General features: G+C 41.2%; 2 protein-coding genes across 3 annotated transcripts; one reads left to right on the top strand and one right to left on the bottom strand.

The window, feature by feature from the left end:
• The first annotated feature begins 2,776 nt into the window (after positions 1-2,776).
• LOC144019678 (transmembrane protein 252-like) lies at positions 2,777-5,812 on the top strand. 2 transcript variants are annotated; one of them, XR_013283743.1, is made up of 4 exons: positions 2,777-3,099; positions 3,399-3,680; positions 4,418-4,452; positions 4,609-5,812. XR_013283743.1 is itself a non-coding variant. In XM_077522888.1 (2 exons), the coding sequence occupies exons 1-2, from the start codon at positions 2,837-2,839 to the stop codon at positions 3,619-3,621; spliced, it is 486 nt and encodes a 161-aa protein (XP_077379014.1). In that variant the 5' UTR covers positions 2,777-2,836; the 3' UTR covers positions 3,622-4,091. The 2 variants fall into 2 exon arrangements, 1 of the variants encoding a protein (XP_077379014.1); XM_077522888.1 differs by lacking the exons at positions 4,418-4,452; positions 4,609-5,812 and having other exon boundaries at positions 3,399-4,091.
• On the bottom strand, positions 4,774-24,072 carry pgm5 (phosphoglucomutase 5). The gene is made up of 11 exons (XM_077522887.1): positions 23,604-24,072; positions 20,434-20,596; positions 20,217-20,363; positions 19,212-19,337; positions 18,943-19,133; positions 16,996-17,150; positions 14,066-14,181; positions 10,757-10,892; positions 9,687-9,870; positions 6,543-6,680; positions 4,774-5,217 (listed from the first exon to the last, which is right to left on the bottom strand). The coding sequence occupies exons 1-11, from the start codon at positions 23,859-23,861 to the stop codon at positions 5,128-5,130; spliced, it is 1,704 nt and encodes a 567-aa protein (XP_077379013.1). The 5' UTR covers positions 23,862-24,072; the 3' UTR covers positions 4,774-5,127.
• Between the last annotated feature and the right edge of the window lie 274 nt (positions 24,073-24,346).

Below are 24,346 nucleotides of genomic sequence, written 5' to 3'. Positions count from 1 at the left end.
ATGGATGGATGGATGGATGGATGATGGTCGGATGGATGGTTGGATGGATGAAGGATGGATGGTTGGATGGTCGGCTGGATGGATGATGGGTGGATGGCTGGATGTCTGATGCTGGATGGTCGGAAGGATTAAAGGATTATGAGCGGATGGATGGTTGGATGGCTGGATTGTCGGATAGCTGGCCGGTATGGTCGGTTGGATGATGGATGGAAGGTCGGATGGATGGCTCGATGGTCAGATGGATGGTTGGATGGATGATTGGACGGATGGCTGTATGGTCTGAGGGATGGACGAAGTGTCAGATGGATGGATGGTCGGATGATGGGTGGATGGCTGGATGTCTGATGGATGGATGGTCAGATGGATGACTGGATTATGATCGGATGGATGGTTGGATGGATGGATTGTTGGACAGCTGGCCGGTATGGTCGGTTGGATGATGGACGGAAGGTCGGATGGATGGATGGTTGGATGGATGACTGGACGGATGGCTTGATGGTCTGAGGGTTGGATGAATTGTCAGGTGGATGGATGATCGGTGGATGTCTGGATGTCTGATGGATGGATGGTCGGATGGATGACTGGATTATGATTGGATGGTTGGATTGTCGAATAGCTGGCCAGTATGGTCAGTTGGATGATGGATGGAAGGTCGGATGGATGGATGATTGGACTGATGGCTGGATGGTCTGAGGGATGTTTGGTCGGACGGATAGCTGCATTGTCGGATGGATGGTTGATTATGTGATGGTCGGCTACATGATGGTTGGATGGATGGTTGGATGAATGGATGATGATTGGATGGCTGCTGGATGGGTGATCGTCAGATGGATGGTCGGATAGAAGGATGATATTGTGCAGACTCAGCATGGTGTTTGTGTCGGACACTCCAGTATATGGATATTACACGCACGCACACGCACACGCAGGTCTCCCTCCCCGGTGTGCTGCCATATCGGGCAGCCAGTCAGGGAGTCAGTGCGCAGTAACAGGGCTATTAGGACTCCCAGGGACCCTATTGATCTCCTCATTGATCCCCTTCGCATCACCAGGGCCAGACAAGCGGCCGGGGTTTATACGGCCTCGATGGGAGCGGGGAAAGTGCTACACTACAGCCAAGTGTGCCCGCTCACACCAGAGGATTGGATGCCAGAAGAGCAACCATGACAGAAGGTGGAACACACACCTAATATGGCCTTAAGCATTTACAGTGTTGTCAGCATATACAGCAACAAGACGTCCGTTCAAAGAGCTTCAAAGGAAGTAGAAACATTTTGACATTGAATTCAAGAACAACATAACATCACCCACTTGGGGCCTCGTGAGGTACTGCTGCTACAAATCACATGTAAACGAGGAAGTGACAGGAATCCACTTGGTGTGTTCACAGTTGTGCACTTTTTTTTTTTTTTTTTTTTAGCAGCGTGCAGTACAAACTGTGCGTTATTAATATCAGAGGGCAGCTGGCAGGTCCTCATCAAGTCCAGTTGATTAATAACAAGCCCTGTCATACCTTCACTCATCACTAATGGCCCTCTGTCTATTATTATCACTTCATAATGAGGTCTAAAAGAAGCCAGGCATACGTGTGCACACGTATGTGCACGCTGACTCTAATTACACATAATACAGCTAACGCATGTCTTGATATTTTTTTCTCAGAATATGTCTAGCACTAAGCATGTCTGCCTCACAGTTTTGATGTTTGGGTTTCGCATCATTCCAGGGTGTACCCCGCCTCTTGCCCAAACGTGACAGGCTTCAGCACAACCGACACACTTATGAATGCATGCATGGCTTCAAATTCAGAATACAGCATAATAGAACATGTTACATGATGTTCTTATCATCCTCTTGAAAATGACAGACACACCAGCCTGCTGCATATGTAAACAGGCCACATTAAGCTAAAGAATCCTAGTAAGGAGTTAGAGCCAACATTAAGTCAGCATTGTGCAGATAGGAAGAGGAAGTCTTAACCTGTCAAAAAACATGTCTGTGGGGCAAAACTCCCCTCAGGGGGATTAACACCTAGCTAATAACAAGGAAGAGCTATGAAACTGCCAGTAAAGATCTTGAAAAGCTGCCATTTAGGTTAAAAATGCAGAACATACGGTAAAAGTCCTTGTCCACCACTTACTGCCACGAGAACAGCACGTGTATGGAAAACATGAGGTCATGAGTTTTCCAGCATGGTGTCAAAGTTCACATCGTCAGTTTTGTGGTTGGATTCGTTAGAATATACAGTACAGCCAAGTGTTGAGCAGGCTCTTTCAACCAACGAAATCTGTGGCTAACAGCACCCTCTAGTGGCAGGAGATGTCATAATGTCAATCCATCCATCCATCCTTTCTCTCTAGCTATAACGCGTCTGTCCCAGTCCCACATGACTTTTGGGCGAGGCGGGGTCCATCCTGAACTGGTTGTCAGCTGCATATATTACTATTGACACCTACGGACAATTTGTTTTACAAATGTGGGAGGAAACTCCAAACAGGATTTGAAGATGGCTCGAGCTCACAAGTGACCCTTCAGAGGACAAGCAGCATGTATAGAAAATAGAGATGGACTAGAACCGTAATATTTATAATGATCAGTTGTGGTGTCGTGCTAGTTGTGTGATGCAAATATTGTTCCCCAAGCAAATGAAGAATGTGTTAATAAATAACCGAGGAAGCTGTGTCGTCTGGACGTTCCCTTTATACTGCAAGCACGACATAACCACATCATACACAACACACGATTACTGTTCAAGTGCAGGTGAGAATGTGGCAGGTCTTATTTGAAGGCATCGTCATCGAAACCTGCAAAGAGGGGTCGGTACACAACGAAGAACATGTGGAAACACTTGTGGGCTATCCTCCAAAGGTTGACGCCCTGTGTTGGGTTTGCGTTACTATGCGTGGGCGGATATCTGATGTCATCGAAGCTCGGGCATGCGGACGTGAGGGGACGGCTCATGGCCTCCGTCCTGATGACTTGCGGGTTCCTGGCCATCTTCTCCGTTGTCGCTTGGACTATCTGCGAACACGTGACAAGTAAGGTGAACCAGAGGAGGAGGAGGCAACAGCAGAACATACACGTCTATACCATAGAGAGGTCAGTTACACGCAATAACCCTGGATATATATATATATATATATATATATATATATATATATATATATATATATATATATATATATATATATATATATATATATATATATATATATATATATATATATATATATATATATATATATATATATATATAATATATGAGAATGGAAAATTGGGTTCTTCTGCATCTCATAGCACTAGACATGATAAAACCAAAATAGTCCATCATTATGAAAATATCTATAAATGACATCAAACTAGTACCTCCCTTTCCCACTTGCTACCATTTTGTTTAGGAGGCCCGGCTCCTTCCCTCCATCCTACGAAGAGTCCCAGAGGTGCCACCAGCGTCCAGAGGCAGACCTGGAGTACGAGGAGGTGGTCCTAGATGGAGTTCGGGTGGTACTGAGCCTGGCACCTCCGCTCTACTGCCAGGATGAAATGCAAAGCCCGGACTACACGTATAGCTGGGAGCAGCCGCCAGCTTATGAGGATTCTTCTTTTGCGACGTGCCGATAGGGAGAGGATTTCCCATGAAATGGGAAGATGTGGCGCAGACATCTGCATGCCTGTGCATGGTATGTGAAGGAACATCAGCAAAGAGCTGACTGGATTGGATTGATTACAAATACACGTAAGAGGATATAGCTTTGGATAACTTTATATTTTATGGGTTTAATTGAGCTGTTTGTTTTCCCCTCACAGGTTACTGTATTATGTTGTATGCTTATTTCTATGCAAGTGAAGCATACGGCTACAAATAATAAAAAAAAAATAAAATAAAAATCACACCACTTTGGAGAAATATTCTGTGGATTGATGAGCCATAAATTAAACTTCTCAGAAGGCGCATGATATATTACATCTGGCATAAAAATAACATAATAATAATGCCAATAGTCAGCCATAGTGGTGGCAGTGTGATGGTCTCTTTCAGGACCTGGATGACTTGCTGTGATTAATGAACAATAAATTCTGTCAGAAAATCCTGCAGGCAAATACGCTATTCATGTCATCAGCACTCACCCGGAAACATACCAACAAGTCTAAATAAATAAATAATAATAATTAAAATAAAACCTGGGCTTAAATCCAACTGAGACACCAAGGTATGACCTTAAACTGGTTCTGTTCCTGCTCAAAAACTCCAATATGACCAAGTGAAAACAATTCTGTGAAAAATGGGCCAACATTTCTCACCAGCAATGTGAACGATAAATCACCAGCTATCACACAAACGCTTGATTTCCGTTATTTCTGCCAACGGTGCTACAAACTGTTTTACTAATACACACAAACTTTCATGGTCTCCCAGGTGGGGAAGTGAACCCACACCACCCGGCACCAAAGGTAAGTGACGATTCCACTCCTCCGGGTCCGGATTCGGGCTGGTGCAATAAACAAGTGACTGCTAAAGACATCGCCGCATATATCCACTGGCATCCTCAACTCGTAACCACGGCAATTAGTGTGTTTATGAGTTCCGTTTCTCTGTGTCAATTTCAGACCTTGTAAAGATCAACGCTTTTCTTCTTATCTTCATGCAGCAGCCTTGAATACCGCGAATCCGGGGTTTCCCAAACTGTGGGTCAGGAGCAAAAATGGGTCAGTTTTTAGTGGTTCTCTGACTGATGTGCTATAAACACGATTTTAATATGAAACTCCATAATATTGATTTCACAAGGATTTATTAGCCGTGATGTATTGCCTGCTTGGCTTTACATGAAAGTGTTTTATAGTGGCGTATACAAACATTGGGGGGGGGGAAAAGTGTCTAAGCATAAAGGTGGGTTAATAACTCCTGTTAGGTGCTAACAACTCCATAAAACACAAATAAATGCACATGCGCATTCATTAGGCGTGTTTGCACGCTTTTTTTTTTTTTAATTATCCATAATTCAAAAACTCCCTGTTGCTGTTGATACTTGATGGTGGCCATTGAGAGAGGGAACAGTGTAATTTTATACTGGACTGTTTTTATAGGCACTTTCAGATGGCATTAAAATGTGTTTTTCTTCTTTTTGCTCATGTGATCACGTTTGGGCCGCGGCGTCCCGTCCTCTCGTGGATGTTGGAGATCTTGAGCGCGATGGCAATGAGAGGACCCAGCACCACCTGCAATTGAGCAACACACAGCTTGGGACCAAATTTGTCACTTCATACGGGTGCCTAGCAACATCTTGACAGTTACTTTTAGTGTACATAACCAAAACTGCTCAATATTTTACTGAACAGGAAAGTCTTTCGGTTGTACACTACAATTTTTCATAGTATCTACTAACTTTTTTCATTCTAGTTGTTTTATGCCGTCCATGTACTCAATATTTGTATAATACTACACCATAGCAAATGATATCTACAACAATAGACGTAGTGGTGAATAAACAACTCTGACAGAATCGATCAAAACTGAACACTATTATCTGACTTGTATTAGATCTCTTTAGCTTGACTGTGTACCTAATGTAGTGGCCAGCAAGCATAATATTATGTAATCCTATAAGTTCATAAAAACAAGTCAAAATGAATTTTGCAGGCGCAATTACCCAGTTTGTCACCTGATACTGCTAACTTACCATTTTATCTGTTTATGAGTCATATCAAAGTTACATCAGGGGATTCCAATTCGTGACTCATTATCGTGTCATTTATAACTGAGCAACTAAAATGATGTCATGTATGATGCTATAATGGAAACAGTGGCTTAAATGAACTTGTATTTTTAATATGAAGTCCTTAGCATTAAATATAGCCGTGTTTTTTTTTTTTCTCTGTCTGATACTTATTTTGAAAACAATGGCTTAAAGGTATGGATGACATCAAGTGAGAAAAAAAAAGTCAAGAGAAATGTCCTCATTTTATGAGAAACAATTGTAATATGTGAATAAGACTTAATTTTCTTCAAATTATTAATATGAAAAAAGTGACTGTAAGATGTAAATACTGACAAGATGTCTACATTTTATGAAAATAAGTCCTAATTTTGCAATAATAATGTTGCAGTTTTACAATAATGGAGTTATAATTTTCATAGAATACTTTTGTACAACATGAAAACGCTTTTTTTTCAACTCCATTTACACTTGACAGTTGACATATACTGCAATGCGTTATTTATTTTTTAATTAATCTCATTCTTTGTTTTAGTTCTGATAAAAGATACAGATCCCTATACAACATTATTTAACATCATTTTTGCATTTGCAGGATGATGTTTCATACATTGTTATGAAACTGTATGGTAAATTGGCATCTGCCTCGCCATTATGCAGTTTTATGAGTATGGCTTGAAGTACAGTGCCTATCGCGATTCCCAGCACCAACAACAACACTCAGAGCCAGTCCTTCTAATTGGTGCACACTCTACAGATCACATGAAGGTGCACACAGGCATAATAAGGCCTGCCAACGGTTTGCACAAGCAAACATGCATACAGTACCTGCGTCTCTCTGTTATGTCTCTCAGGGTCTCTCTCGAAGCTCTCTGCATAGATCCGGATGATGGCACCCATGCCACCGCCGCTTCCGCTCATCCGAAACACCAGACGGGATGCGTCACTGAAGACAATTCTCAAACCCTGGGGGAGGGGGAAACGTGCATTCTGTTATTTTGATTGTCAGGTTTCTTCTCTTTTGTGGTTCATCCATCTACCTTTCTTTGCTATGTAAAAATTAACATGAAAAAAGTGACTTTGAGGACGGACCCCCAACCCCCCCCTTCATTCATTCATTCATTCATTCATTCATTCATTAGTATCAATTCATCTAATTAAGGAGCCAAGTGAGAGTGAATCCCATTATTATATGTGTGAACGTGGCAACATCTTGTATTTAAAATTAAGCGTGCAAAGCAATTTGCAAATTTGCAGAGGATTTATGTAGCTTTTAGCTTGTAAAGAAATAGAGCTAAAGGCAATTTAAGTAAAAAAAAAAAAAGTGTAACATTAATAAAAAAAACAACAACATTTATTATATAAAAGTCATGATAAATTCATTCACAGTCACAGTATTGTATTTCATATTTACAAAGCAAACAGATAATTTGCTGATGGTCTATAAAGAGAAGACTTGAAAAACTAATGAATGGGTGGAATTTAATGCCAATAGCAGCAAACATCCACTTGATGTCACTAGAGGCATGCATACTGTATTTATAGCACTGCAATCAAGACTGCACCACATAACTACTGCTACTCACCTGTAATGTGTCATCATGTACTACAGTAACTAATTGCTATTCAAGGACCCAAATATGACTTCCACTCAGCCACAAATCAACAAAATCAAAACAGCATTTCAATGTAAACATCTTGTCCCTTAGCTAATCGGCCTGTATTCCAAACAAACATGATGATGGGGGGGAAAACCTATACATCTTTATTGAAGACTACACAGAGACTTCATGAAACTCAACATGAGTCTACTATAATTCTTCAAGAATAAAAATAAGAGAAGCCATCTTATTTTGCTATCTTTGAGCTATCAAAATAGACGCTTAGGAAATAAAGGTTGGCAATTCCAAACTTACATTAATATGGCACCAAAGGTGCTATTATGCTGCATTCGAGGATGGTCAGAAGTCAGAAATATCCGAGTTCAAACCAGGAAGTGTGTCTGGGAACGCCCCCCTGAACTCGGAAATTTCACTCGCAAAGTCGGAAAAAACCAAGGACCCCGACTTCACCGGTGGACTACAATGTGACGTCACTCTGAATGGCAAAACACAATTTACTCGAGTATAAAACTAGATCGCTTTTTTCATTCATAAATATTCACCAAAACTTCCTGTAACGCAACGTATGTGACAGTATTGCCGCTATATATCCCTGCATGAAATTATACGGTAAACTGCAAAAAGGTAAGTTTCCTGGAGGTCAAATTGAGTTTTGCGGACCAAAATAAAAAACAATTGATCACTATCCGCCATTTTGGTTGTTTACTTTCACCTCGAACGCTTTGAGGTCGGAACTGGGAAGTTTCAACTCGGATATTTCCGACTTCCGACCATCCTCGAATATAGCATTACATCGGGCTAAAGTTAGCTTGCTTTCAAAGGCAGCTAACAGTGCTAACTTGGAGAGTACTGACAACAAAGTAGGATTTCAAATTGGGGCTTCTAGTGTAGGTAATGGTTTGCAGATTAGTTCCCTTCCTTCTTGCTTTCCTCACCTCTTTTCATAACACAATTCCTATCTTCAATAGATTGATTTTGGTCACCCAGTATCTGCCCTGACTTAGTTCAGTTCGCCCAGTAGTGTCGGCTTTCAGAAAGTTTAACAAACGTTTAAGAATCCCAAGGGAATGTTCTAGGTTGCCATGGTGATTGGCAATGGAACTACAAGGGAAATGTTGTCGCACAATGTTTTAAACCACAGAGAAATCTTTGTCTCTTATGTCCACACTTCCATGGGAAGCTAAAATACGTTTGTTCATAAGTAATAGTTTGCAAATAAAATCCTCCAAAGAGGGGTGTACCTAATGAAGTGTCCAGCGTCTCTCTATGGAATGCTACAACTTTTGCCTTTGGTGCCAGCTTCTGACGTTCGTTTGATCAACCAAACAGGTCTGTGTGTTAGCATGTTTACGTGCGCGCGTGTGTTCTTGTCTCCTGGAGAGTGGAGGCAACAGCTGATATAATTCTGGCCTGGCAGGAATGCGTGCTACAATAACACACACTGGGGGCAACCGTGTCTGGAGGGTTTACCGGCGAGGTTAAAACCACATTTTGGGGATGAGGGACCAAACTATAACCGTGGTAACACTTTCTCATCAGCACCGTGATTGACGTTCTCCTCACCGCGCCATAAAACTGTCACACAAAGTGGCAGGGTGTTGGTATGTGTGTTTGCGGCAACTGCTAGTATGCACAAATCAGAGTGGCGTGCACGTGTGCGTGCTTGTGAGTGTGTCAGGCATGTGGCAGGGTGGGGCAAGTGTCAGCGCCAGACGTTTTAGAACAGCCCCAATGGGAGTCAGCTGGGAAAACTTCAGAAGAGGACGGGGGCGCATACAGGAAATACATGCAGACTTCTCGAGCGTGCGTGTGTGCGCTTTGTTTGTGTGTCTGTTTATGGTTTAAAATGGAAGATCCACCATCATATCCAAACATGGATCTCCTCAGTTGAAGTAGTGTGGGTGGTCTGTGTCCAAACACGACGGCGATATATGAATGTGAGCAGGAAGAGGCAACCTTAACATGAAGTCGCGCCTCGTTTTATTTTTTTATTATTATTATTATTTATTTATTTTTTGTATGATCGAAATGATAGAGCCTTCAACACAAATAAACACTACAATTTAGTTTTTAGGTGGCTAGAAAAGCAAGCTTGTTAAATTCCACTCACACTAGGACACAAAAGGAAAAAAAATGCTCTATTTTTGGGTGTGGATGAATAGATGTAAAAGCAAATAAACACGTAACTGTGCTGCCTGTTAACAGAATTGGTCTGTGCTATAAGATCAGATCTTGACATAAACATTATTCACATTGAATAAAGACATGTACACACTGAAGCTCGTACTAACATGGTACATATTGTACAGAACATTACTGTCATTGCCAATGTTACATAATCAGCGCTCACCTGGTTCCTCACTACCGTTCCGTCAACTGGGTCGATGTACTCAAAATTATCGGCCCGCTCCACATTGTACATGTGATCTCCGACAGCGAACTTCTGGCTGCTGAATGCTTTGTCCAAGATGACCGACTCCAGATCCCTCATCAGGTAGAAGGCAGTGCGGGGCTCGAGGCCTTCATAGTCAAACCTGACACAAATGATATATTTTTCACCTTCATATTTGGCAGAAATGACAACTTTCATGCATGCATTTCAGTACTGTATCTCAGGCTTTCTCACAAATTACAAAACATGCCTGTTAGGTTCATTCAAGACTCTAAGCCCATATCCCACTGAAGGGTGAACATTTGCAATGCTAACGAATGTTGGTTTCCCGTCAAGTTTTGCACCAGATTCCTACACTTAGAACAGTTAGGACTGTAGAAAAATTAGAACTGTTTAACACATTCACTGCCAGCCCAAAAATGCATCATTTGACGTCTTTTTCCGTCAATGGCAGTGAATGAGTTAAGAAATCATTAAGACTGTTTAGAAAACATTTAGGAAATGCTGCGACCTTGAACAAACCCCACACTGAGAAAAAGCAGCACTACATGGACGAGAAGTACATACTGTAATACGCAGTTGAGGTCTATAGGCCAAGACAAAGCACAACATTTTTTCCACCACAGTGCCATCTAGTGTATTGGCGAGCATACTACCTGACAAACTGTGCACTGCGTTCATTGTCACATTCAAAGTCTTGTTTATGTGGACCTGGAGCTTTGCATCAGCTAAGCGAAGTGTGGGAACACAAAAAGCTGCAGCAGCAAACGGCAACAGGAACATTAACTCTCGTTACTATCTATGCTACTCACTGGGGAGACGTTAAAATAAGAGCAAGAGGGGAGGCCGACTGGAGGAGGAGGAGGAGGAGGAATGGACAAAGGTGAAGGCTAAGAAGTTATGTTTGGCTTCATCCATACAAGGGATGATGATTTGCAGTACAACCGACTCGCTTGTGAGTTGCAAATGTGCGGTGAGTATTCCAAGACCCGATAACTCCAAACAAAGCAAGCAGTCCTCGTGTTTACCTGCAGAAGTAGTTGCGTCCAAACTTGGCCCAGTGCTCTCGGACAATCTGCTCCACACTCTGTTTTTTAGCGGCCATGATAGACAACCACATCAGCACTGACCACAGACCATCTTTTTCACGAATGTGGTCTGAACCTGTAGGAGAAGAAAACTTTTAATTAATTTGATTATGACTAATATTTTTTAAACTTTAGTGCTTACATCATGTATACATTATTTTCAGAGAAACAAAGTATTATGATTAGAAAATGCTTATTGTAGGAATAATTGTAAATAAGTTATGAATTTGCTGCAGTGAAGAACTGCTTATGCTTGCAATGAAGAACGCTTTGCTTTGCTTCGCACTCACATTCACATAGCCTAGCCATATATGTTATCTTATCATACATTTGCTGCAATGAAGAACTGCTTCTGCTTGCAATGAAGAATGCCTTGCTCTGTTCCCACTCACATTTACATAGCCTGGCTATTTTGAAGATGACTCAAGAAGTTGAAGAACCACAACATCTAACGCAGCAGAATGTTTCAAGCCAGTCTGCTGAGGTCGCCTGTTTTCTGTTAAGAAATGATTGCAAACTTGACCACACGTGTACTCTGCAATCTTCCACTCAGATGCACAACATACAGACAAACAAGTACACTGTGTTCCAACTATGCCTTGCATTTGCATTTTTAGGGTTGGAACACCCATGTAACTAGGGGCGTGGAAGGGGCGTAGAAAACCAAATAAATAGAGAGGGTGAGGAGAGGAATCTTCAGAGTGCAGGAGTGAATTGTGTCAGTCAGTTCATCTCCTCTCTCCTTGCGAGCCCTGAACTGAGTGTCTTCTCTCCTTTTTGTGTCGTGTTTAGTAGATGTAAAACAGGTAACCCTGACACTTATATAGGTCTTCGTTATACTTCCAAAATAATTTTGACTATTACTATTGCATTTAAAGCTAAATAAAAGACACCATCGTGAAAAAATGCTGTGAAATGTCTATTGGTGGGAGGAAACTATTTTGAGGAAATACATTAGCTACTTAACCTAAACTGGCATTTTGGTTATAAGCAGTTACATAATGAATGACGCTCAACATTCTTAGGAAGAATGCAAACAGAAGGGCTCGTCCAGGAATTGAACCCGGGACCTCTCACACCCGAAGCTAGAATCATACCGCTAGACCAACGAGCCGCTGATAAACACTTGCTGACGAAGTGCAACTCGGCCAACTTCATGTTCATGATCGCGTCGCGCTGTGAACCAGTTTCAAAAGCCAGGAAGTGTCTGGCACCTCATTGTCCACTGGTTCACTGTCTCAAGCCCAAACGTACACGCACACACGGAACTAACACCCTTCATTGGGGAGCTATTAGGTTGCCTCACGTGGACAGCTGCAGAGTTTCTGTTGTGAACACATTGACATTTTAACAAGAACAAATGTGTGAGCAACACTTCCCTAAAAGGGCGTGGAGCAGAAAAGGACCAAATGAAAAAAAGACGCATCTCTCTTGCGCATGGCATATCACGCTCTCGCTGAGCGGCTGCGGCTGCGGCCGACATCTGTTAGGAAAGTGACAGTCGCCAGTGTTTAATCCCAGTCTTGCTGTCTGTCTCCCTTTGTCTGGTATCACATAATGCATCAGATCCTATTATCACATGACGACAACCTAATGGACCGCTTTCCAAATGGCCTTTCCAGTCAAAAAATGTGGCATAACACATGACAATAATTATAAACGATATTTGTAAAGCTGTTTAGGGAGAGTCGTGTACAGTCGAGATGATTTACTGCAAAGCTCCCCTTTGAGCTTTCTGGCCTTAAAAGGACAGACAAGCTCCTCTGAGTGCTCCTTTCGCTTTTCTCCTCCCAGCTTTCACGTTCGCTCTTTGCTACACACTTGCAAGACCCTTTCACTTTCCCCTGAATTCTCTCGAAAAAAAACGTATTGGAGGCAGGTAGACACAGCAAATGCACTTGTGTGCCTCAGTGGCGCTTGTCATTGAAAGGGAACTCCAGTCTCCTTTTATAGCAGAAGAATGGGGATTATTTACACATGCAGCCAGGGTCAGAGTCACCACATCTATTAGGCGGCAGTCAGGATGCACTCTCTTGCCAGAGAATGGCCGGTTTGATAAGGAGAAATACAGAGGAGCTAAACAGTAATTTGGACCTTTCAGTTGGCCTTCTTTTCAATCGGTGATAAATAATTTGCCCTCGAAGCAAGAGTCTTGGCTCATGTTGTAATAACCATGATAAAGCAAAATACACCATTATAAATCTTCCCAGCCAAAATAAGTAGCGCTAGGAAATGTTAAAGATACAGTGTGTAATATTATTAGTGCCATCTAGTGGTGAACTAATAGAATGCTATTACTTAGAGGCATGCCCACTTTAGTGCCTCAGACAGACCACACTTCGCAAGCTTAGGCCTACCACCAATTACTACCAAACTAACAAGTGTGAGTAGCAGAAACTAGCTGGAGCAGTTAGCGAGACAAGCTAGCAAAAGTTAGCGAAAGCAAAGCAGAGGGAGACAAGTTGCGGGAGCCCGAATCACATGACTCAGTGATGACTACCTGCAGGCCCCAGCTGTGGAAGGTAAGCGGCAGTCGACTACCACCAGAGGTTAATTACATTTGCAAAGTTCTTCTCCTTCGGGTATCCGTAGTGACCTATTTAATATAATAAGCAATTAGTAGACCTACAATTATATTTAAAAAAATAATGTAAGTAACTTGATTAACATGTTTTTTGCACATTATTGAAATAAATAGTGGGTGTTTAAAATGAATGCCACTAGATGGCAATAAATAATAGACACTGTCTCTTTAAGTGCTCAATGTGTCCTCATGACAACTTAGTCAAGTCAAGTCAAGTCATCTTTAAGCCTTAGTGGCAAATTGTGTGGGAATTTAAGTATGGAGAAAATGGACACAAATAATATGAATATTATTCTCATAACAAAAGTTTAATGAAGTACAATAAAACAAAGCAAAACATTGTAAATTACTCTAAAAAATAAGTCAGTTTTAAATTTCTGTGAGAACTGATCTCTGTGTTTCATGATTGCAACAGGGACACACTCCAAAATAAAGGTGAGTCATAACAAGCTCCACAAACTGCTGCATTTTCCCACAGAACTCTACATTTGGTCGTGGTTTCAAAGCTGCAGGGAATGGAGAGTTTTCAACTAACACTGATATATGATCTCACAGTTTCCTACTATTTCAAGTTATTACTACTGAATGAATTCCTCATACTTCTCATAAGAACAGGGTCATAAGGATGGTCAAATAACCAATAATATGTCGAGGAGATGCGGTACCTGTCCCAAAACTTTCCTCCCCACAGAGGGAACAACGGCCGGAATCCATCAGGTTCCCAAAGTACCTCCAACCGGTAGGAGTCTCGTACAGTGCCAGTTTCATGGTTTTGGCTACCCTAAAAAGAGTTTTAAAATAAAACACACTCAAGTAAATCTTTTTGAAGCACACGCTCTTCTTATAGTAAACAGCAGCCCTTTGCTAGTAAAAATTTACTGTGAACTTTCAAATGTTTCATGAGGAGCCAACAGGTTCTCCACTTTAATGAACAAACTCGGTGAAGTTCATGTCGCCTTTGAAAGTGAGCCCTGCAGAGGAGATGAGCACTTGTGTGTTTGTAATTGAGAGTGTATATTAATACTTTATTTCCACACTTAGTGGTCTAGGGCGTTTATTTTCTCAAATGAAGATTAGGGATTCTTGTGGAAATAGTGGAAGGCCTCACTGCAGGATCTTTCTTGCTTTTTAAAATACAATATATGAGTGGATAATATACAGGGCATATCTAATCCATGAATCTTGCTGCCATACACACATAAAGCCCCCAGAGTGCCCATCGCAGTTGTTTACACGAAAATGGGATAAATGACCAAATAAGAGTAAACCAATGTTATCCTCGGGGACCTAAGAGCTGTAACGGAAAGCCTGACATTCCACACTGAAAAAAAAATGTGGTTCTCCCATGTAGTTTTGAGGCTCGAAACAGCACGAGCACAAACGTCCAGGTTACTAACATCAGCACAAACTGCTCAGTACATTCAAAGCAGCAACAAGTGGGGAGGGGGTGAAATATTATCAGCTTTTGGCCCGGACTTCACATTTTGCCAAACATAGCATCCAGTGACCCGTCTCCACTGACGAGAGCTCAGCCGAGATTTAAAAGCTTTGGTCTGGCATTCTGACAAAAAGCGCCGTATGCTGGAGCTTTACTTGGACTTGAAATGAAAGTTCTTCCTTGACCTGAACACGGACGCCTTTTATTAAATAGTTAAGGAACACAACCCTGGTTGAGTTTGATCAGTTTGGTGCTGTAAATAGTTACTGGTAATTCATGTGGCAGGTACTGCATGCTAAACTAGCAATAAGTCACATGAGTTGCAATGACTTCTTCTTCTCCTCCTCCTCGTTCTTTCTTTTGGTGGTTGGCAAATAGGTACATTACCACAACGTTCTTTAGCATCCTGGCCAGGATTCTTCTATAACTTTGGCATACAATGCGATTTTAGGATTTTAGTTAAGGTAATTAAGCCATTTTACACTAAAAAGAAAACAATTTCTGTAGTTGGAGTGGAAGTTCTGAATTCAACCACAACTCCTTCAGTGCCTTTTGGGTGGGAGCCTGAGTCAGACTGTTCTTGCTCTCGGTTTTTGGAAAATAAAATTCGCCCAAAATGCGACTCCAGATCATCTTATACGTCCCACCCCCCTATTTTAATGATACATTTTTTGACTGACTTTTAATCCGAAAAATATAGTATAATAATTACGGAAGCATAGAACTGCCAATGCAATGCCAATGTAAACATTTTTGGCTGGCGAGTATGTAAATATGTTTGAACATACTTGCAAATATGTTCGAACGTATTGAAATATGTTCGAACATACTCGCAAATATGTTCGAACATACTCGCAAATATGTTTGAACAAAAAAACACTGTTCATTCGTAACTTTTCTGATTTATTATTACACTGTTTCTTGTCTACTTAATTTTCTAATGAATTGGTAATGCGGCCCAAATGCCTAAAAAATGTGGTTTTGTTTTCACTCGCGCATCCGCAAATAATACCCAGTGGCATTATGGGAAGGTATGCTAACTTTGTAGCATGTAACCTACAAGTACGTTCGAACAAATTTGCGAGTATGTTCGAACATATTTCAATACGTTTGAACATATTGCAAGTATGTTTGAACATACTCGCCAGCCAAAAATGTTTACTCCACATTGGCAGCTCTACACTTCCATAATTTGAGATACGTTACCATCATGGTCATGCAACAAACTGAACTTGGAAATCAAAGCACCGTTGTATTATTAAATAAATCATTGCAATATAGTCCACAGTCTCCACTTTTTTTCTTGCTACTCTCAGTCTCTTTTGTTTTGATTTACGTTTGATGGTCTGTTATCCGGATTACACATTCAACAAGCACTTAATTTTGGTGCAAAACTGAACTAAAAAAAAACTTGGACAGAGTAATTTTGTTTCTCTTGTTGAGATCTAATGGTAGGGATTCTGCTGTGCACAGTTATGCATTAGCTCAGATATACTTGCCTTGGTTTTCTACTTCCAAATAGCACCATTGGACACTAGGAAAGCCATGCTGCATTATTAGTTGTAATGAGACACTAACAAACTCATGGCAAGGAGACAAATTTTGTGCAAGAGGAACCTAACGTCAGCTGCAGCCAAGTGGAGAATGTGGAGTATCACACCACAGAGTGAAGGGGGCTCATCTAACTGTATAGCACGTGTGTTTATTTTTTTTACTTATTTTTACTCGCGTATCCTCAAACAACCCACAAATTTGCACTGAAGCTTCATGGACATTAGTGTAAAAAATTAAAAACAAAAAACAAAAACAAAAACACTGTAAAAAATGATAACCACAGCAAGTAAAATTTTACATTGTGGCAAATGGAAAGCTGGGATTCTACCCGTTCCCCATCCATGTTTGTGGAACAATTTTAATGGCCCTAACTTTAGCGATGGCACCCATTCACTAAATGCCCCCTGCTCTTACTCTTCCCTCACATAACGCATCGTATTTATAGGCTGTGATGAGTAAAAGTGTACATAGTATATGTGCATGTGTGTGAGTGTGCTTAACATGATCGCAAATTCATAGTGAGGTCAGTCGTCATCTGAGAGTGTCATCCCTGAAATAATACTCACTAAGCAAAGTGTGCGTGTATGTGCGTGTTTGTTGTACCTGTCGAGCGCAGCACTGGTGGCCATACTCCTGGCGAAGCCCTTGACGCCCACCTGTCGGAAGTAGGGCACGGAGGACAGGTTGGCGGCCATGATGGCCACAGAGTCCGACGGATTCACAAAGAAGGCGTTCTCCCCGAGGATCATGTAGCGGTCCTGACAGAAAGAACACAAACGGACATATGGACATGCATCAAGCGTTATTAATTATTATTCCACTGGAGCTCATCAGGTTGAAGCTGTACCAAATGTTGTAGTGACTGTAGATTAATTAGGCTTGCAATCAGCATAAACTCGTGCATGTGTTTATGGAGCCCAGTTGTATGCTCAGTGTCTGCTTTGGGCGAGATAAAGATGACAGCATTACATAACATCTTACAAACACCCTCACTAATCACTGTGAAGGTTTTGAACCTGATGGGAGCTCATATGACATCATTCCCCTGATGATAAGATCATTTATTCTGGAAATGGTGGGCTGTATCTGTGTGTGCGTCCACAATAAGCAGTAATGATGACACTTGATGGAAAATTAATTGGGTTTCTGTGCTCTGTTTCTCTTTCCCAGCTATTCACAAGTTATTTGTTTTTTAAAGAAAAGAAAACAAGCCCCTCTTTCCCTCTGTACTGATACAGCTGTATATTTTTTCAAGCATCTAAAACACATTTTAATAAACATTCAATGTGGCTCTTGACGTCTAAACTTTCTTTCTTCAAATTTGTCATATTTATACAGATTTCATGATGCATCTGCGTGTCTCATGACAATAAATAAACATGACTAACGCTCTATGTAGCAATCCAACAGTAAGTGACAGATTTATGATAATGATCCTTCATTCTCTCACAAGCCATGTGACTCGCTACAGATAAATATTTGGTGGAAGATGACCATAATGTATCCTCCTGGGCATTCTCCAATCTTTTTTTTTTTTTTTTTTTTTTTTTTTTTAAATAATATAGCATTCTGCGCTTGCAAATTTCAGCTTGTGGCATCAGCAGTCCAGTCACTCACATAATTTGTTGGGCATGTTTTTTTTACTTAATTGAATTGAACCCATGCTGTCTGCACAAATTTGGCAGCAGTGTGTACCACTACACTATCACTGCATATACAGTACTGTTTGGAGCAATGTCAAAAGGTTTTTCTTTTTTTTACTATTCTGTTTGGAGGACCAAAACTGCCAAAATTCGAAATAAATAAATAAATAAATAAATAAATGACATTGGTCGAGGGAGCAGCTCGGCGATCAAGGAAGTCTTGCCGGCTTGCAATGGAGAGCTCCAGCAATGGACGACTATCTTGTCCACTGTCTGTTCTCACTTGTTCTCTAACAACTCAAGTCACAAGTTGAGGTGAAATAAATAATTGACTAAATAAATGACTAAATAAAAAAAAAAAGACTAAATAAATAGATAAATGACTAAATAAATAGATAAATAAATGACTAAATAAATAGATAAATAAATGACTAAATAAATAAATAAATGACTAAAAGTGAAAATAAAAATGAATATAAAAAAAAAACATAATTCGAAAATTATACCTAAAAAAATAAATACAAATGGAAATAAATCAATTTTTATTTTCATTTATTTATTTCGAATTTTGGCAGTTTTGGTCCTCCATATTCTGGGGGCAAAATTGAAGAAAAATGATGACATTTCAAGTATTTGGATAGAAGCACAAAATTATAATGTGGTAATGAAGATGCTGTGTGCACCCTTGGAAAAAGTTGAATAAAATTTTAGCATACAATTACCATTTTAGCACGAGCAAGCAAGTCTTTTAAAACCACTTTGTTCTTTAAGAGGTGGCAGTGAGTCAGTGGAGTGCCAAACAGCTGTGATACGACCCGCTATCTTTCCACAGAGCTTATCTGCCTCTATACTCCAAATGCAAGCCGTTAGCATTTAGCAGCTAACCGACCCTTATTGAGAATCTCACCCCGTCTGCGTCAAAGGCAGCGCCCAAGCCAAAGTCGCCTCCCTTCATTGCTTCCACCAGCGAAGAGGCATACGTCAGGTTCGGCTCGGGGGGCCGGCCCCCGAAGTCCTCCATCGGGACGCAGTTGACAGCGGAGTTAGCGGGAGCCCCGAGCTCATCGCATAGAATTCTACGGACATAAGGGCCCATCACTGTAACAGCAGAGGAGATGTCATTAACACTGACAAGAGGCTCAGTTGGGTTTCGCCACAAAATGATGACCGTCTCACCTCCGTTCATAGCGTCGATACATATCTTCAGCTGATCCGGTCCTGTCAGAAGACTTTTGATGGCGCTGAAGTCGAAGATGTTTCGCAGCAATTGGAGGTACACCTCCACTGAGTCCACTATTTCCACTGGAAACACAGTCGTTTTATACTGTTTTTTTTTGTTTTGTTTTGTTTTTTTACTTAAGGATCACGTTTAATTTTTAAAATGTGCTGATGGGCACTCATAGATGATGTATCAGGACAAAAAGTTGAAATGCATGTAAAACGACAAAAAGTTCAAATAGCTCATTTTAACAATCGAATAGTAATTAGTCATTTTTAAATGTAATTTTATAATTAATTTCACTAGCTATACAATAAATTATATTTGAATGTAAAGGTAAAATATATTTTTATATTCTTTTCATGTTATTATTGTAATACTTAAATTGCTTAAATCAAAAAAATCAAAAAATAAATAACTAAATAAATAAATTGTGTATTGTAACCTGAAAGTGGACTGGTGTCTCGTATTATATATTATCTAAGGTGCGGATAGTAATATATGAATATTACTAAATATTGTTTTTATAAAAATAATGGATTAGAGATATGTGGGTAGGAAGTTAGGAAAAGGTAAGTTTATGCTTCTTCTTACTTCTTTTTAAAAATGTATATAACATCACAGTGCCTAAAGACTCAGCTTGTGAACGTCACATGACCAAACACAGAAAACAGGTGAGCCGTTATGGTCGTTACCTAAGCCCTTAGGTGCAGTGATGTCATTTTTTAGTCAATAGCAAGTGACAAAATGGTTGTGCCTTGGGGTGGATTTTGCTGCTTATTTCATATTCTACAAAAGCAATATTAATCAGAATGCTGTGTTTAGACTAGTGAGGGAACATAGAACATAATATTGTAAACAACTTTTTTAAATGTACTTCCGTTTTAAAAATGTTTACAATAAGTGACATGTACACCATGATGGTCCAGGGATAATGAATATAAATGGATAGTGTACTGTACCTCGAAAAGGTTTGAACTTGTTCTCAAGGTCAAACTCTTGTCGTCCCAGTCTCGAGAGATCGATACGGAGGTCAGGGCAAATGGCGTACTCCTCGAGAGTGCGGCTCACCTGATGGATCCGCTCCATCACCGTGTCTGGAGATGGGCCTGTCGCACAAAACCAAAACCAACCAGGAAGCCATAGTCTAAACAAGAGGCAGCTCAACTACTCCCTCACCTCCGTTAGCCACGTTAAACTTGACGCCAAAGTCTCCTCCGGGGCCGCCGGGGTTGTGACTCGCTGTGAGGATGATCCCACCAATGGCTTTGATCTTCCTGATGATGCAGGAGACAGCAGGTGTGGACAGGAGGCCATTGTGGCCGATTACCAGGCGGCCGATCTGCAATCACACAGGCACAGGATCCACAAGGATGATTCAACAAAACAGTGGAGTGTTTTACAATGTTGTGTATCAACCACTTTACAGACAACAAATATTGAGGCCTATGTGATACTTCAGAACAGCTACGAGGTCGTGAAAGGACAAGGAGATCATGTCAGGAAAACACAAACTCGTGAATTTTGTGATTTAATCACTACAACAAAAAAAAATGTTTAGCTCAAGCTCGAGCTCAAGTCACCACATTTCCTCATTTCACCAACCACTAGAACTGGAAAGTAACTGTACATAAACAGGCCTCTTTTAAAAGCCAAATCTCTGTGCGACATGTGGATCCTAAATAACATAACAGAGGGGAGCCACACTCTCTATTTATAATTGTCTGCTGCTTATAACCCGGTAACGGCATCAGCATCCCATAATAAGCGTGTCCTCACCAGAGAGGCATTTATGCTCCTTAGCGTGCGTAGTCGTGCGTATGTTAAAGGATGATATGCGGTACTCTGTCTAAGTCCTGTCCACTCAAGAGCCTGACCCAAGAGAGAGAGGTGGAGGGGAACAAATATAAGACCGGAAAATAGAGCAGGATGGATGGAAGCGCTGATAGGAGTGACACTCAGAGACATTTGGCTACAGAACAAAATCAGATTCCCTTCAGATGTTCCCTTGGAAGCGCTCCAAACTAATTATGAAGATGTCAGAGCGGAGCTGTGGGGATTTTCTCGCTCACTTCCAGCTTTCATTCGTTGGAGAGCTGTCAAGTTTCCTCGTGTTAACACAAATAATTACTTAATCGGATCCTTTCCGTGTGTCAAAAGTGGTGCAGCAGCCGTGATTGTGACACCCGAGTCGGATTAGCAAGCAATGGACATGGGCTACCCACTTTGAAGTTGCCCTCTGCTCTAATTTTAATGTAATGGTAATTATTTACTTATGATTGTGACGCATATTGCGAGGTTTTCAAAATGCACGCTATTGCCTTGTGTCTCAAGCAATATGTATTTTTTATCCACTGCTAGATGGCAGTAGCAAATTTCACAACATCAAGCAGTCGTAATTCTTCATAAAAATGGCAAACATCCTTTCTGCAACCTTACACGCCTAAATTAAGTTGAATCTAAAACAAAAAACAACACAAAGACAAATAACACATTTTGAATTTTGCAAACCACATAACTTTACCTCACAATAGTTTACCAGCTTAATGCTAAAAGGTACTATAGATAGGCTAACAAAACTAGCTTCACTTTTGCAGTAGTTATCAACCTTTAAACTATAAATATCGGCAAGAATCCTCAGATCTCCAAAATTACTACCTTTCAAGAAATCACAATTCTGTTGCGCACCAACATATGCAATACCAGCCCAAAAACTTGTTCAATCGCTAATTTAATAAACTAAGAAAAATGCTAATTAATTACACTGTATGATTGATTAAAAAATGTAGGACATGGCGAGCACCATCTGATCTCATCGAAGTCTGCGCACACTTCGGACTAGAGCTCACATTTTTTTTCGGGTCCCGGGAATATTGTTGGATTCCCGCGGAATGCATTCAGCTTTATCTTTGATCATAGGATTGGGACGGGACAGGATAAAAAGTTCATGGAATCAGACGAGAGCGAGATTATCCAGTCCGGCTGGGGGAAAAAAGTGATGTGATTTTTTTTTAATGGAACTGACTTACAAAATGGGAGCAGTACGGGAATGGGATTCATTCTGAACGGGGAGCAGGATGGGACAGGAGTTGCTTTCACTGGGAGCTGGATGAGACGGGATTTATTTTATTTTTACTTTGGTCCGGGACTGGAACAGGAAATGATTGTTTTTACTCCTGTGTCACCCAGGCACAGGCCTACTTCCACTACTTAAAGGTCCTTAAAAGTGAACTCATATATTAGTTTCACCCTATGCATTTGAGAGAGAGGAGAGTAAGGCTTGATTTTCACGATTCTGAACCTCACATTATACGCTTGGTGATTTTTAAATTTGGGCCTTGAATTCCAGGCCTTGAATCCCAGGCCTGGAAAGGCCCTGCCTTGTCTTGACAAAGGCAAAGTAAGGCAAGGCAGGGCATTGGCAAGGCAAGGTTGCAAGCCTTGAATCCCAAGTCTTGAATCCCAGGCCTTGAATTCCAGGCCTTGAATTCAGATGCGGTGCCATATTCGCTCAAGACTCCACGACGGACTCCTCTTCCTTTAATGCCTAAAGTCAAGAAGGAGCTGGAGCGCATGGAATGGATTGGGGTCATCAGTAGGGTGGAGGAGCCCACTGATTGGTGCTCGGGCATGGTGGTGGTACCTCAAAAGAATGATGATCCACAAATATGTGTCGACCTAACCAAGCTATATGAGTCAGTGCGGAGAGAAAAATACATCCTCCCATTGGTTGAGCAGACCCTGGGCTCACTGGCTGGAGCCAAGATCTTCAAGTAAGCTCGACGCCAACATGGGGTTCTGGCAAATACCGTTAGCTAAGGAGACAGCAAAGCTGACAACTACAGGCAGGCAACTACTTTAAAACTCTCTGTAATAAATACAAGCAATGCAATACAGTGTTCCCTCGTTTTCCGCTGGGGTTAGGTTCCAAAAAATACCCGCAATAAATGAAATCCGCGAAGTAGTTAGCTTTATGTTTTACAACTCTTATAAATGTTTTAAGGCTCTAAAATCCCAGACCGCACAATTTATACACTTTTCTCATTGAGGCATTTACATGTTCTCACATTTCTCTCTTGTTCAAACATTGACAATGTTCAAACCTTCATAAATTTTATAAAATGGGTATATTATTGTAAAAAAAATATGCAAAATTGCACTTAAAAAAAAATCCGCGATACAGCGAGACCGCGAAAAGTGAACCGCGTTATAGCGAGGGAAGACTGTATTTCAAAAGTTTAGTGGTTAATACATAAAAAAAAAAAGAAAGAAATAAAAAATAGTTGTGAGAGTTAGTTAGCAGTGGAATCCGTCATTCGATTCCAAACCGTCCCCGGCCATATACTCACCCCATTGGCGGCCGCCATCTGGACGATCACCTCGATGGCCCCGCGGCTCAGGTAGCGTCCGTCGCTGCCCACCACCATGGTGCAGCCCTGCCGGTCCCGGAGGTCTATAGAGGACAGGACGCTCTGGATGTAGTTCTGCAGGTAGTTCTTCTTCCCCTCGAACACGGCCGTCTTTCTCCGGAGCCCGTTGGTACCGGGCCGCTGATCGTCAAAGGGGGTGGTTTGGACCGTCACCACCGGGATGGGGCTCGTCTCCATCGTGGGAGCGGGAGAGGGTCCAACAGCAACAACAACAAAAAACAACCGGAGAAGGTGGCTTGCTTGTGTGGAGAGCGCTGGCCACGGGGACGTCCTCACCCGAGAGCTGCTACATCCCTCGGAACCGAGTCAGTGTGACAGCTCCCCTCTCTTCCTAATAAGCATGAACAACTGACACTAGAGGAGGGAAAAAAAAAGAGCACTGGGAGGGTCCAGAGCACAAATAAAAATAGACTCTGACTGATGGCACTGGACAGTTGGGACTGTACCAAAGAACATACAGTAGAAAAACACTTTGTATAGTTCAATACTCAATGATATAAAGTTTATATTAGTGCCACTTGCTTTTTATTTTTTTTAGATTAAATCTCGCGTCTTAATTCTCTTAAGCATACTTTAAACATGCACTTTGATATTAGCATGTAACCGAATACTTTAGTACTTTCCCTTTACACGCACTGCTGAGTGCCAATAATTGGTCAATG

Source organism: Festucalex cinctus, chromosome 5 (assembly GCF_051991245.1).
Source record: "Festucalex cinctus isolate MCC-2025b chromosome 5, RoL_Fcin_1.0, whole genome shotgun sequence".
Lineage (NCBI taxonomy): Eukaryota > Metazoa > Chordata > Actinopteri > Syngnathiformes > Syngnathidae > Festucalex > Festucalex cinctus.
Note: the sequence above shows the minus strand (reverse complement) of the source record. Positions and strands in the feature narration are given on the sequence as shown.

Coding starts and splice junctions, on each gene's coding strand:
- LOC144019678 (XM_077522888.1), top strand. CDS start 2,837: ATGTGGAAACACTTGTGGGCTATCCTCCAAAGGTTGACGCCCTGTGTT. Junction 3,100..3,398: donor CACGTCTATACCATAGAGAG/GTCAGTTACACG, acceptor CATTTTGTTTAG/GAGGCCCGGCTCCTTCCCTC.
- pgm5 (XM_077522887.1), bottom strand. CDS start 23,861: ATGGAGACGAGCCCCATCCCGGTGGTGACGGTCCAAACCACCCCCTTT. Junction 19,338..20,216: donor CAAGTTCAAACCTTTTCGAG/GTACAGTACACT, acceptor CTGTGTTTCCAG/TGGAAATAGTGGACTCAGTG. Junction 6,681..9,686: donor GAACGGTAGTGAGGAACCAG/GTGAGCGCTGAT, acceptor CCCCTCCCCCAG/GGTTTGAGAATTGTCTTCAG.